This window comes from Colius striatus, chromosome 19 (genome assembly GCF_028858725.1).
Source record: "Colius striatus isolate bColStr4 chromosome 19, bColStr4.1.hap1, whole genome shotgun sequence".
NCBI lineage: Eukaryota > Metazoa > Chordata > Aves > Coliiformes > Coliidae > Colius > Colius striatus.
The window spans coordinates 2824534-2837780 of NC_084777.1; the positions used below are offsets into that span (position 1 = coordinate 2824534).

The window sequence follows — 13247 nt, forward strand, 5'->3', positions numbered from 1 at the left end:
TTCATTCCAAACAAAACAAGGATCCTGCTGCTGCTGCAAAACCACTGACAATAAACTAAAAAAGTCTAGTGCTTCAATATATAGATTTGCCATTGGATCTAACAATTTGTTTATAAACCCAGGAGAAAAAAAAGAGATAGTTAAATTCTACTTTAAACTCACAAGAAAACATTAATCTTGGAACAAATAACTTATCTGGATTAATTAATCAATGAGGATAAAAGTCAGAGACTTTAAAAAAACCATACCACTAGGGACATGAAAGTGGTTTCTAGGATAAGAGCAACAGTTAATATGCTTGTGGCACAAGTTGCCTTTTTATTTCATAATAAAAGGACAGGGCTTTTTAACATCCTTGGGAGCCACCTGCAAAACAAAACAACTCCCATCCACTAATGAGAACAGCAATGTATACAATTTAATTTGCAATTCTAATTGATTTCAGTAAAAATAAATAGAAATGAGATGTATAGAGTTTATTTTGTTTATTCAGAAGACAAACACTTTGGTATGAGAACACTTAAATCATCACTATTTGAAACCAGAAACATAAGATGTATTTCTATTTCCCCCCACCAATACCAGATTGTAAATATTGCTATTTTAATTAGAAGTTTACATTTAATTGTCCTGGTTTTCATTTGAAAAACACCTTGAAAAAGTGGAATTTGAATAAATCAGATCTACTTCCATTCCATTATACAATAATGAACAGTTTCTGGATTCCAGGCAGAAATATTTGCAGAGTATTTCTTTTTTAAAACCTAATAAATAAAAATGTATCATGTATCTTCTCAATGAAAAAATAGGTGAGTCTATAGCAGTATGCATAGCTAATAGTTACCATGCTCAGGGAATGCTTTTATTTCCTTCTTAAACTCTTGATTCTTCCAGCTTTGCCAATACAAAAGAATAGGATTATTGATTTCCTCTGTTTGGCCAATTAAAGTACATCCTCAGCACCCTATGTTTCGATGCAATAAGGATTCAGAGGGATGTGAATTGCATGATAAATAACCTGATCACACATATTTCATTTCCAGAAATCAGAGTTACTGATAGAGAAGTCTCATTTAAAGTGCATTACATCCCTATTTGTCTCATTTACATAAAGCTGTAGGTGTGAAAAGTGAAGGTCTGGCTTTAGATCCTGCCAGGGCAAGATCACCCCACATGTTTTGAAGCTATCTCCAGACTACTTTGAACTCCTAATAATGTATTGAAAGAAATGGTGCACAGTCACCTTTAACTTTGCTGCACCCATCAGGAAAAGATTTAGAATGGATTTAGACTCACCTGAACATGGTAACAAAGATTAATTTACACATAAATTGGTTTTGAACCCTGTTTGTATAGGCTTGTATACAACTTCAAAACATGTTGTGCTCCTAAAATGCATATGCAAATGAAGTGTTACCTTGACCAAAAAAACCATGAGGATAAGATTGTGATGTCAGTCTAAGAAAGCATTGATCTTATTGAGCATTTCCAAAGCACAAAACCCAGGAAGTATATTCTGTGTAGTATTTTTCTATCTGCTGCAGTCTCTGCTTGCATCCTTTAATTGTAAACATGAGCACACAAATTAGGTCAAGGCCACACTGGTATTGGACACAAGTTCAGAATTAAAGTTCTTAAATCATGCATTTCTTGCCTAAAAAAAAATCAGAGATTAAAATCCTCTCATTAGGGCCTTTTAGGGAAAAATTCTAATCAGAGGCTTTTCTCAGATAAATCTTATTAAGAACTCTGATTGTATCAAGGATCAAGCTATCAAATATGTCTTCAGTCACTTGCATCTTCACAGTTAATTCATCGTCATCATAGCAAGTCCACTGAGGCTCTTCTTTACGGAGCTCCTGAATCTAAAATGTGACATGGGTATGAATATTTACTTCAAGAATAAGAGCATGGTGAGTTCTGAAAGGTGCTGAGACACTGTGTCTAATCCAACAACATCATATATACATTAGTAATGTAATTTATTTAACAAACTACTCTCAAGAACTGGAAATACTGGATCAGTGTTGCAAGTGTGCTGAAAAGGAAGGCAATAACTTGAAGTTCTGAGGTTATTTTCAGTAAGCATGATTCTCACAGTAGCATGGGAATTTCTAGTTTAAACCTAGAGAAAGGAAATAAATCTGTATTTGGAAGTGTGCTTACCAGAATAAGGTCCACTCTATCTCTCTTACAGTTTCCATACTTGGTCATATTAAGGAGTTTTCTTTTCATTGCTAAGTCATTCTTTTCCAGGTTCATTATTTTAGTAATTTCACCCTGAACAAATGTCTACAAAATAAATAATATAATATAATAGAAGTTACACCCAAAGTAGTCAGAAACCAGCGAGACTTCTAAACCCAATTCCCATTCCTCTGCAGGACTCCATATGCTTGAAACAGAGTAATAAGCATGATATTTAGTCAAGCATTTCAAAGCAATCTTGTCTTCTTCTCTAATCATCTCAGTTATACTCCATAATCTTCCCAATTTGACATTTTTGGGTTTTTTTTTTTTTGCCATTGTAATACCTGCTGTCTCTGTTGTTATTATACACTTTCCATTTCCAGAATGTACCTTGACATCACTGACATCTGTTCTTCTGCAAAAGTGTCTGGAACAGTGAGATCTCAAATTTTCCTTCACCCATGGAAATGTATTTGGATTTGCAGTTACTTGATACTCTCCACATAGCAGCTCACGGGTCAAGTCAAGTATAACCTGTAACAACAGAAAACACTGTACCCACACAAACTCACTGTCTCTCTGATGCCCCTTCAAGAGTTTTCTCAGCTCCTTTGAAGGATGTTAGGCTGGTGACAGTAGAGGTTTCCATCTCATCAGAAAGTTTCCTGACATCACTTGCATCACTCATGTTCCTATAGCTGATGACCATTGCCTAAAGGGCATGCAAAGCTGTACAGCTGAGGTATTGGGCAGCAATATGTGAGCACTAAGGAGTGATGGCTTATACAAGATGGGACCCTTTAATCTCCTTGTGTAAACCCAGGTCCACAAGACTCATAGTTTCAGGATGCTGAGGAACGTTAAGATCTATCTCAACTCAGCAGGACATCCAATGCAAAAGACTTGGACTCTTTAGTCTGTGGCTTTCCAAGAACCTTGGCAGAACCAAAACAACCACCAGGCTAGATGCCCAGGGTCTTATGATTGAAGAACTCTAGCTAAAGGCTTCATTCACTGTGAAACACTTGTATTCTAGGAGAATTGCTTTGCACTACCTCTTCTGGTGTTCCTTTAGCTATATTTAGTGTGAACAGCTACAATAAAGGTGAAGTACTAACTAATGTGAATCAGCATACAGAACACTAGAAAAGGTCAATAACAGTTAGTTCTTTAAAAATACCTGATTATACATCCTCATACTTTCTGTTTCCAAGGCTTTCCCTGGGAGATCATTATATTCCAAGTGCTTTGGCACATTGATTCTCCTGAAATTTGAATATATGTTTTCTGGGGTCCATAATTCTTCTACAGCACATGCAGACAATTTCTTGACATATGAACTGTAATGGGGTATCACAAGTGGAGCTTCCACAGTTTTCTTCCAAGGAGCCGAGTGCCATTGATCTAATTTGTACAAGTGTTGCTTTTGTGGTTGTCTCACAAGGGTATATTGGTCAGAGTTTGGATGATCAAAGTCGTCAGAACTCCCAAAAATACCAGCATCAAGGATTTTTACAAGGAACTTTAGTAAAGAGAAAGAAAAGCCAGGTGACATACTCCATGTTTTTTCCACATTTTTTAGAGGTTTTTGAGATTATCAACAACTGCTTAAGGTTCAACTTAAAACCATTTTCTTACTTGTGGGCTCAAAGAAAGGCTTCCTGGGATGCCAAAACCCCTCCTATTTTAGCTGGTTTTGGCAAAATTCAGAGTTAATTCAGAATTAGAATCTCAAATTTGGAGTTCTGTGAAAATTTTTGATATTTTGAGACATTTTTGTTCTTAACTGGAACTACTCTCTCCACCCTCCCAAGCAAAACTGTTCTTTAACTTCCTGTGCTATTGCTTTGTAAATAGTGCATTCAGGAAGTAAAAATTAGACACCATGAGACTGGAAGCAGTAATCAAAGGCTTCCATTTCATTTGGGCTTCCAGATTTTCAGGTCTGACACTTTAAACAAAAAACTTTCTCACTGTACTTACTGGCCAAGTGGTTGAAGTCTCTGAAGATGAATTAAATATCTTCTCAGCTTTTGATCCATGTTTTCTTTTAATCTTCTTATATTCATTAACTGCATCATCCACAAATTTGGTTACAATTCTTTCTGCTGCTGTATGACAACCATGAATGCTGAGCATATCAAAATCACACAGTAAAACATCAGAAGCCTTTGTTGATTGTTCAGATAAGATAGCGATGGAATTGTCTTTGAGGAGAAACAGCTTCTGATTGTCTTTTTGTCTTAAGCCTTTGCCATAATTCATCATGTCTTTTTCAAAGGCACTTTTATATTTGTGTTGAGCTGTTTCAGAAAATGCAATTAAAGTGTCAAACAGAACTTTTCTACTGAGTTCACTCACAATGTCATCAGCAAGTTTATTTCTTTTCTGATCTTCTACCAAGCAACAAATAGTTTTGCTTGTGTTTACCTCATCTGTGTTACTGGTCTTACTTTTCACAGGAAGCACATGTGCAGGTATCCTTTGTTTTATTTGAGACAGTTCTGTTTTTTCCTTGTCTGATCCCATGGACATTGAGTTATTTTGATGGAGGAATTCATTACACTTACACTGATAAGAATGTGGAAGCTTTTGCCCTCTTCCAGACAGCAAGGCAGTGTGCAGCCTGGACTGTTTGCCTTTCACTTCTGATCCTCCTGCACTGTTTTTGTCTTCTGCTTTCTGCTCTGTAAACCCTCTTCCCCTCTCACTGTCTTCAGAGTATTTGCAGTCTCCTTTAAAGAATTCATCATCACAGGAGGAGTCAGAGTCTTCATCCCCACTGTAATTAGAGCCATTTTCATTAGCCCCCAACAGGTGTGAAATCTCATCAGGTCTAACAAAGATACCACAGTGCTGAGCACTCTCAAAATACTTCACCCCTTTGTAGGTTCCATCATTGTCACCTTCAGCTTTGTCAAGTGCAACACCAGCCCAATAGCCACTATCAAAGCAAGTCCATCCTTTGAACATTAGGGTTCCAGGCTGGGTCTGCTTTACTAGCACTCTGTCCCCAATTTCAAATGATAATAATGGGTCATCATTGTCTTCCTCAGCTTTGGGCAGTGTTAAAAGTGTTTTGCATTGTTTCATTGGGAAGTCAGGACATTCAGTGGCCTGACCAGAAGAAATAGGATTTGACAGAGGCAGAAACTCCAAGTGCTGCAAAGGTGTCTCATGTTCTCCCTGTTGGTATTTTAATAAGTCCTCCTTTACACTGGAAATACCTTTAACTAAGAATTGTTCTGAGAGATTACCATCCTGAGTCGAAAAAGCTGTCTCTTGCTTGACCAGTGGAAATTCTTCAGGCACAGTGTTCCCAGGTAATGGGGGTAACACCTCTATCTGCAGTGATGAATCTTCATCCTCATAATGTCCAGTCTCTGAGACTGTCATTTCTTCTGGAAGAGATGGAAAGTCACCCATACTGAAGGCAGAATCATAATTTTTTATTGCATCTGCACCTAAAGGTGGAGAAGGAAGAAGATCTTCACTTGGAAGTGACAAATCCTTTTTATTAGAAGATGGCAAGTCAGCACTTCCATAAGACAATACTTCATCAACAGGAGACAGTATTTCTGACAAAGTGTGCTCATCAGTTGGATTGGGACCCTCATCACTGATAAAAAGTGTTTCATCTTCACCTTTGGAACTGCAGTTCTCAGGATGAAACAATTGCTTTCCTGTGGAGACAGAAGGAAACAGTCCACTCCTTTCTTTCTTCATAGCTTGCCTTTCAATGGGCGAGTTACTTTGATTTCCTGTGGCCACCCTTTGCAAAGACTCAGATGAATTGGTTTCTGTATGGGCTTCCTCAGAAACTCCTGGCATGGATGTGGACAGAGATACAATCTTACTGAGCTTGCTGGGTGCTAGTCTCTCATTCAGAACCTGGGCATGATTATTTTCACCTCCTGAAACAGATAAATTTCTTGGAGACAGACATGGTAATAACTTATTTGTAATATCTTTGTCAGGTGGAAAAGAAACAGTGTTCCTAAGCTCATCAGAAACCAAGTCTGTGTGTTTCAAAGAACATGCCAGCAGAAACTCCATTGGGTCTCTATTTTGATCCACAAATAAGCTGTCAATTCCACCATTCTTTTTCACTCTGCTAGTTGTAGAACTAGGTTTCTGCTGTTCATAGATCTCAGGTGAGTAAATATCATCACTGCATGAAGAGCTGGCAGCTACATCTTTACCTTGTTTTGTGATCTCCTGAGAAGAGGTTTTGTTTCTACTGTAGTTTTCTGAGGCATCCAGCTGTGGCTCATCCATTCCCCTGGCAGGGCTATCAGCTTGGGAGGAATCTGCTGACTCTGTTTTGGAGGCATTTGTTTTCTCTGATGGAATGAAAGCAAGCAAATTATCAGTGCAGCAACGATCTGAGTCATCTCCAGGGTATTTCTGGGAGTGTGGTGAAGTCTCAGTGCTGTCATCTGTGGGCACTTCATGTTCATCATGTTTGTCACTAGGCAAAGTTTCCTTTCCATTACTTAGCGCTATTAGCATCTCTCTTGAAGCATTAGGAAATGCACCATCATTGTCATAGACAAACTCTTCTGGAGCACTGACATCTGTGTCCTCTCCATTTTCCAGCTCTAATATGGAATCTGAAATGGCACTTTCTGAGATGTCAATGCAAGCTGCAGACACTTTCTGAAATTCTGGGAGCGAAGAGTTGGATTTGGCACTTTCATGTCTCTGAGAGAAATTGTTTGACTTGGACAAGGATTCCGTGGGAGTTAGTCCTTCAGAAAATACTTTTAAATGTAGCTCTTCATCAGAAGGTTCATAAGAAATATGGTCCAAATGCTGCAAACCCTCACTGCTATCCACCTGATGGAGCTCATAAGGGACAGGCACTTCTGCTTCTTTAACTGGAACATTTAAAAGGAATTTTCTAAAAACATCAGCATTTCAGAAAATAAAACCCAGAAGATTTCTAGAAGAGGATGCTGACAGGTAACTTGGGATTCAAATGCAGCAATCCTCTGCTGTAAGCTGCGTTCAGGATACAGTAGCATTAAATACATGGTCAATATTAGGACTATTTTTAATATTATTGTACAAAAACAGCCAATAAAGATGAGGAACTCAGTAATGTGGCACAAAGGCAAATGTAATAGTGTCTAATAGAGATGGTCAGAAAAGCTTCAATGCAGGATTTTCATCAAGTTCTGTTATTTTAGCCTAATAGGTAGCTTCTTGACTGTAATGAGTTATTCTTCTCTGTGGACAAACTCCAGAAAGAGCTATTATGTAAGCTAAATGTATTTTCCCAATAGGATTTCTGTGTTATCTCTTACCTTCTGACAAAGGGCTTTCAGAAGATGCTTTTTCATTTATGTATCTTCTTTCCCCATCTTCACCATCAGAAGAAAGATCTTTCTTGTCACATGCCTGAACTGGACTGCAGAGGTCTTGCTCGTGTCTTGAAGTTTTAGGACTTCTCTGCTCCTTGTGTGCTTTCTCTGCTATCAGAGACTCTTTCTCTAGATGTTTTAAAGGTGATGTAGCCTCACCTGAAATACACAGACTGTTCTGTACAGAAGGCAAATACCAGGTTCTTATCTCAGTCACAGAAAGTAGCTATGACTACAAGGGTCTAAGGCTTACTACTAGAGCTCATGGCAGTGCCACTGGCACTCTAGGTATGAAGTAGCACAAGCCTCCTTGCCAAGTATAAAAGTGATGCCAAAACACTAATAGGGAAATTGTCCACTGAAGTCTGTGGAAAAATTTTGCTTTGTCTGAGTGAGAGGATTTCTATTGACAATTTGGCATCCACATGCCCAAAGCAAGGCTGGACAATCCAATGGCGGTGCAGCCTATGCCAAACTTCTATCACCAAGACCACTGTTTTAAAGTCTTAATTAAATGAATCTCTAGTCTCCCTCACTATGGTATCCAGGAGTAAATGCAGAAAGATAGGTCATTAGAAAAATAACACAAATATGAAATACAGCCACAATGTGTAAATATTTATCATACAGAGATTATGTATACCCAGAACTATGTAAATGATATAATGGGCTCATATATAAACAGTCCGTTTTATTTTTATACCTCCTACTGAGAGCAAGAAATATGAATTGAGGATAAAACCTGGAAACAAAAATAACTCCAGCCTGTCCTGTCGAAGTCTATCTTCAACTGATCTATGTTCTTTCAGAAAGAACACCTTTAAATTATTTAATAAATGCCTCAAAAGAGAGTAAATTGTTAATGACAAAATCAGAATAAGTTATGATTTTGTTCAGAGGAAGCAGTATAATCATATCTCATAATAAACCTTTTGAGAGAGCTCCACCATCTTGCCTAGCAGTGATTTATATATTGGGTACAGCGAGCAAGACACTTAGGTAATAAATGAGAGAATTGTCTCTCTTTCTGACTGGATTAAAGTTTGATTGAAGTGGTTGGAACAGATTGGACATAATAACATTAAATGTGATTTACCAGTTCCTTGAAGAGTATTTTCCACCTTGTTTAGGCATAAGTTACACAAAGTAGAAAGCACCCCCAAGCCTTTCGCTGTGAACTTGCTGTCACATGGATTAATATCTTCATTGTCTTTAGGATCTATCTTTGGGTTTGAAATACGTGACTTTTCATCCAGCACAGATTCCTAGAATGTAAATATGTAAGAGTCAGTGTTAATGTCTTGGGGGAAAAGGACTTCAGTGGCTGAAAAATAAATAAGAGATTAAATCTACACGTTCACACTAAGTTATAGAGGCACATACAGACTTCTATGTATACAGGCTTATGCTAGGGCTGTGACACAGGAAAGAAGAAAGAGACTAGTTGTCTGCAGCTGCCATGAGCAAGTAGCAGTTGACTGCTCCAGGGACAGGTTTAGCACCTCAGGGAGCAGCACAGCACTTACTCACAGGAGATGGCTTAAACACATTGTCACCAGCTAACACAGGGAAAACAGAAGGGACGGGAATGTTGTGGTAAATCAGCCCATGTCAGAATTTAGCCTTAAGCACACACAAGACTTATTTTTACTTGATGTTCATACAACTTCAAAGTGAGTCTCATGCTGGTCCTATCCTAAGGCAAATACAATCTGGAGCATCATTTCTGTAGGCAGAAATAGAATCCCAGATGTGACCCTTACCTGAAATACACATTTTCTGCCTTCTCTTCCAATAGGTGTAGTTATAGGTTCATCCATTCCAGTTGAATTTGCATAGTCCAGAGGTAGTAAAACATGATTCTGAGCATTAAGCTCTGAAAGGTACAATGTTACATTACAAAGTTTCCAATGCTGCATTTTATTTCCATTAATAACTTGACTGTAGCTTTTTCTTTAGCTCAGTAAAAAAAAAAGGCTTACTGAGAGTTTGAGAAACTTAGTTTTGCCCTACACATTCCTTGTCACACCAACAGAAGCTGAAAGGACCATTGGCCTTATTTATCCAGCCATCACTTCAGGTATTGTCCAGTTGCATGGCAGCACCAGTAAAGTTCACTTCCAGAAATTTCTACATTCTCTCATTTTTCATCTATGCATAGTTGGTTATGCTACCTTAACAAAACAGCTTACACCTTTGTTACTGCTTCTTCTTGCTAATCCTGAACAAATCCTGATGCCAAAACCCACACTGGAGATAACCAAGGAACAGATCAACATCATAAGACCTCTCTCATGGGCTAATTAGCTCAACAGTCCTCTTCTCAAAGGGCATTTCAACTACCTCAAAGAACAGCTGAGCCTTCAACTTTCACCCTGTCATTCAGTCTGACTGAGCAGTTACAAACATGGTTTGCTACAGACATGTTCTTTATTAGGTACCTGTGGTTTTGCAGTCGTGAATCATAAAGACTGAGCCTGCAGTTCGACTAATAGCACCACACACTGTCTTGGCCACTGCTTCAGACACATCAGGACCTTGCACATCAAGGGACTGCTCCAAGTCTGGGGATTCCTCTACCTGGTTTTGGTATTGTACCAGTGTTTTCTTGTTCTCAGAAGAAAAGCTGTAAACAAACAAGGAATTCATGATCAGGAGCTGTCTTTGTGTTCCTAAGTTAACCATGACAAATCTCTGTGGAGTCAATAAAGGTATGCATTAAATGCTCTGGTAGTGCTTGATAGTACCTGTAGAGTGCTCACAGGTACGTATTTATAAGTCAACAAATTAGTTAAGCAAGAACCCTTCTGAGTAGTGTATTTCTCTGGGGTTTTTTTGGTTGTGGTTTTATTTTTTTCCTACAGTAACAGTTTAAAAAGTTGTGTTCTTGAATAGATTAAAAGTTAACAACGTGACAGTGTCTAGAAGCCAAATCCCTACTCATTTTTTAAGTGTGAAAAAAAGCAGGCCTATACTGTACTCAAGACTATTAATGCTTAAGGACTTTAAAATAAGCATCCCAATTCAGAAGATGTATTTGCAGTTCTTAGCTAAAAGATTGCCCATTTAGAGTGATCACAAGCTTCTGTATTCCTTGTTTCTAGTATTTAACATCCATTAACAAAACCTCAAACCAGCAGCTTTTTCTGCATGTCAGTAATTTATTTATTATCTAAAAAGGAAAGCAAGCTGAAGAGTATTTCCCAACCCTTTCCATCCCCTCACAGCCCTGCTCATTATTTTCCTGATCAGTATAAAATATGAACATACTTGCACTGGTGGATAGATAGCATAATTACCACTCTGCACTCTACATGGCAAAGAGATCTATACACAATCAGGCAAGCAGCCAGAGCTGGGGTGCATTGGAGTCCCACCAGGCCCTGCCTGCTCTAGACTGACACTAATATTCACTGTTCTCCTATGAGCAGGCTTGTCAGTAATAAGAAGTGAAAGCACAGCCAAGAAACCTTTTAAAGATTTCTGTGACTTGTAATCAATAACTCCATGAATTATAGATCAGTTCCATGCAGGGATTTATTTGTAAGCCTTTCCCTGTGGGAACTTAAAGTAAATGCACAGACCTGAGTCACCAAACTGCTGGGTAACACTGAATGAAAGGGGCTTTTTAAAATTGATATAGACACATATTTGTCTTTAACTGCATTTATTTTCTTTTTTTCCTGAAGCAAGCTAGATTTTTATTCATCTGAGCCTGTTTTGGAAGGCTGCTGATCTGGGCAGCATGGATACTGCTGGGTCCTCACCTGCACTGCTTTGCTTGGCCAGCTCAGCAGGCAGCAAACAGGGATGCTGGGGATTCCTTCTCAGAAGAGTCAGACTGAATTCCTTAATTACCTCTGTGGGCATTTTACATGACACCTCTACCCTGCATCTTAAGCATAAAATTAAGCTCTGTGTAGTACAAAAGCCTTTGTACTTAAATCCTAAGTGAAACACAAACCTGCTCTCAGGGGTTAAAGTGATACCTAGGCTTAGAGCCAGAGGATGACAAAGGAGTGAGTTTCACTAACTAAATCAATACATTTGTGCTCATTCTGTATGGATATTTGGAAGCCTAATTAATATATAGTTGCAAAGTGTTTTGAGTTTGTAGTTAAAAGCCATCACAGAAAAAGTGATTTATCCTTATCAGTTGTGTGGCATCATTAAAAATATCCTGGTTATTAACACCATGCAAATTAACTTGCTTAGGCCTGGTGTCAAAGCTACATTTGCTCCTAACACCTCAGCTATCATTGTGGAAAGGATTTTACTTACCCTTCATATTTTTTGCTTCGTTTATTCTTTAGCTGGACACAATTCTCTTTATTCCCCAACAGATTGTGTCTTTCTGAGTGGGCTGTAGATTGTGCTGAGGAGGAATATAACTTTGGGCTAGAAACAAGTCTCCTTGATGTCAACTTTATTGCTTCTTCAGCTGCTGGGGTCCTTGTGTGCTAAAAGGAAATGGTAACACAAGGTTTCACCTGGGTTCCTTAGCTGTAGTGTCAGCTCTGAGTTCAGTTATCCACTCACCAAGACTTCTAGTGACTGTGACTTAGTGACCTTTTGCTTTCCACCCAAACGATACAGCTTTTCCTGGAGTTGTGCTGTTGAATGCTGCATCATTAAGATTTCTCTTTGCTGCCTTAGTAAGAGCTTCCTTTCCTGATGGGCTGCTCTATAGAGGTTTTGCAGGTGCTGGATTTCTGCCTACGCAAAGCAGAAAGAGAAAGGAGCATAAAACAGCCAAGATAACAGAGAAAACAAACCTACCTAAAAAGTGTGTGTATTATTTCTTAACATAAGGCAATACTAGTCACAAAATGTCCTGAAAATTCAATATGCAGGGTTTCTTCCTTTTGTTGCTTTGAAAAAAACAAACATTTGCAGTTTTATTTTCCTCTAATGCTGAGTTACCTTTGAAAACTAATGACTGGTAAGGGGTTATTTCACTGCCTGAAAGATAGTGTGTCCAAGAGGTGAAATAGTTGGGAATTAATTGTCTTCAGGTCATTAAAAGATACAGGATGCTTGTGGTTTGTGCTGTTTGCATAGGGATTTGTTGAAGCAAAGGAGAAGCTTGTACTACATAAGGTGTAGGAGCCAAATTTTCTGGCTACCAACTGTAATTATGAGTCCAGCATTCCTTTCAGCAGCAGGAGTACTGAGACTATAAAATTAGCCATCAGTTCACTATATTTCAACATCAGAAGAATAAATCTGCATAAATCAGTGGAAACCTACATTCTGTGACATGTTTGTTGTGGCACAAAGAAAAATCCACAATAACAGTGGAGCTGCAGGGGAAAAAAAAAAGATGTTTTCTTTTCTCTGAGATTTGCAGCCCGTTGACTTTGGAACAAAAACACCTCACTGAATGTAGGAAGCAAAGCAGGATAATGCATGTGTAGTGACACCAGTGACATTTTTTAAAAGCCAAACCTCCCTTGTTCCAGCAACTCCAGGCACTGCCCCATGTTGCCTCCTCCTATAAGAGGAAATCCAGCTTCCCTAGCTGGGGTGTTACCTGCTCCTGTTTCAGCTCCATTTGGATTCTGCGCTGCTTTGCAGCCATAGCAGAAGCTCCCTTGCTATCCTGCAGGTTTTCCAGATAGCTGGAGACCAGAAAAGAATGAGGATTACAAACAGATGAGTAAATGTCATCAATTTAATGTTCTTTAGAAA

At 38.6% G+C, this 13247-nt stretch overlaps 1 protein-coding gene across 13 annotated transcripts in view; it reads right to left on the bottom strand.

Annotated features, from left to right (window-relative positions):
• Positions 1-298: 298 nt before the first annotated feature.
• CCDC187 (coiled-coil domain containing 187) overlaps positions 299-13247 on the bottom strand; it is a 38295-nt gene continuing 25346 nt past the window's right edge. For 11 of the 13 annotated variants that reach the window (XM_062011434.1, XM_062011435.1, XM_062011433.1 and 8 more), the window contains 12 exons: positions 13090-13177; positions 12096-12272; positions 11838-12016; positions 9998-10182; positions 9320-9432; positions 8653-8821; positions 7500-7715; positions 4174-7070; positions 3371-3712; positions 2581-2724; positions 2167-2292; positions 299-1865 (listed from right to left, as the gene is read on the bottom strand). In XM_062011434.1, the coding sequence (XP_061867418.1) occupies positions 1710-1865; positions 2167-2292; positions 2581-2724; positions 3371-3712; positions 4174-7070; positions 7500-7715; positions 8653-8821; positions 9320-9432; positions 9998-10182; positions 11838-12016; positions 12096-12272; positions 13090-13177 (4792 nt within the window). In that variant the 3' untranslated portion in view covers positions 299-1709. Of the gene's footprint in view, positions 1866-2166; positions 2293-2534; positions 2725-3370; positions 3713-4173; positions 7071-7499; positions 7716-8652; positions 8822-9319; positions 9433-9997; positions 10183-11837; positions 12017-12095; positions 12273-13089; positions 13178-13247 lie in introns of those variants that run through there. The other 2 variants (XM_062011436.1, XM_062011444.1) reach the window with 2 other exon arrangements.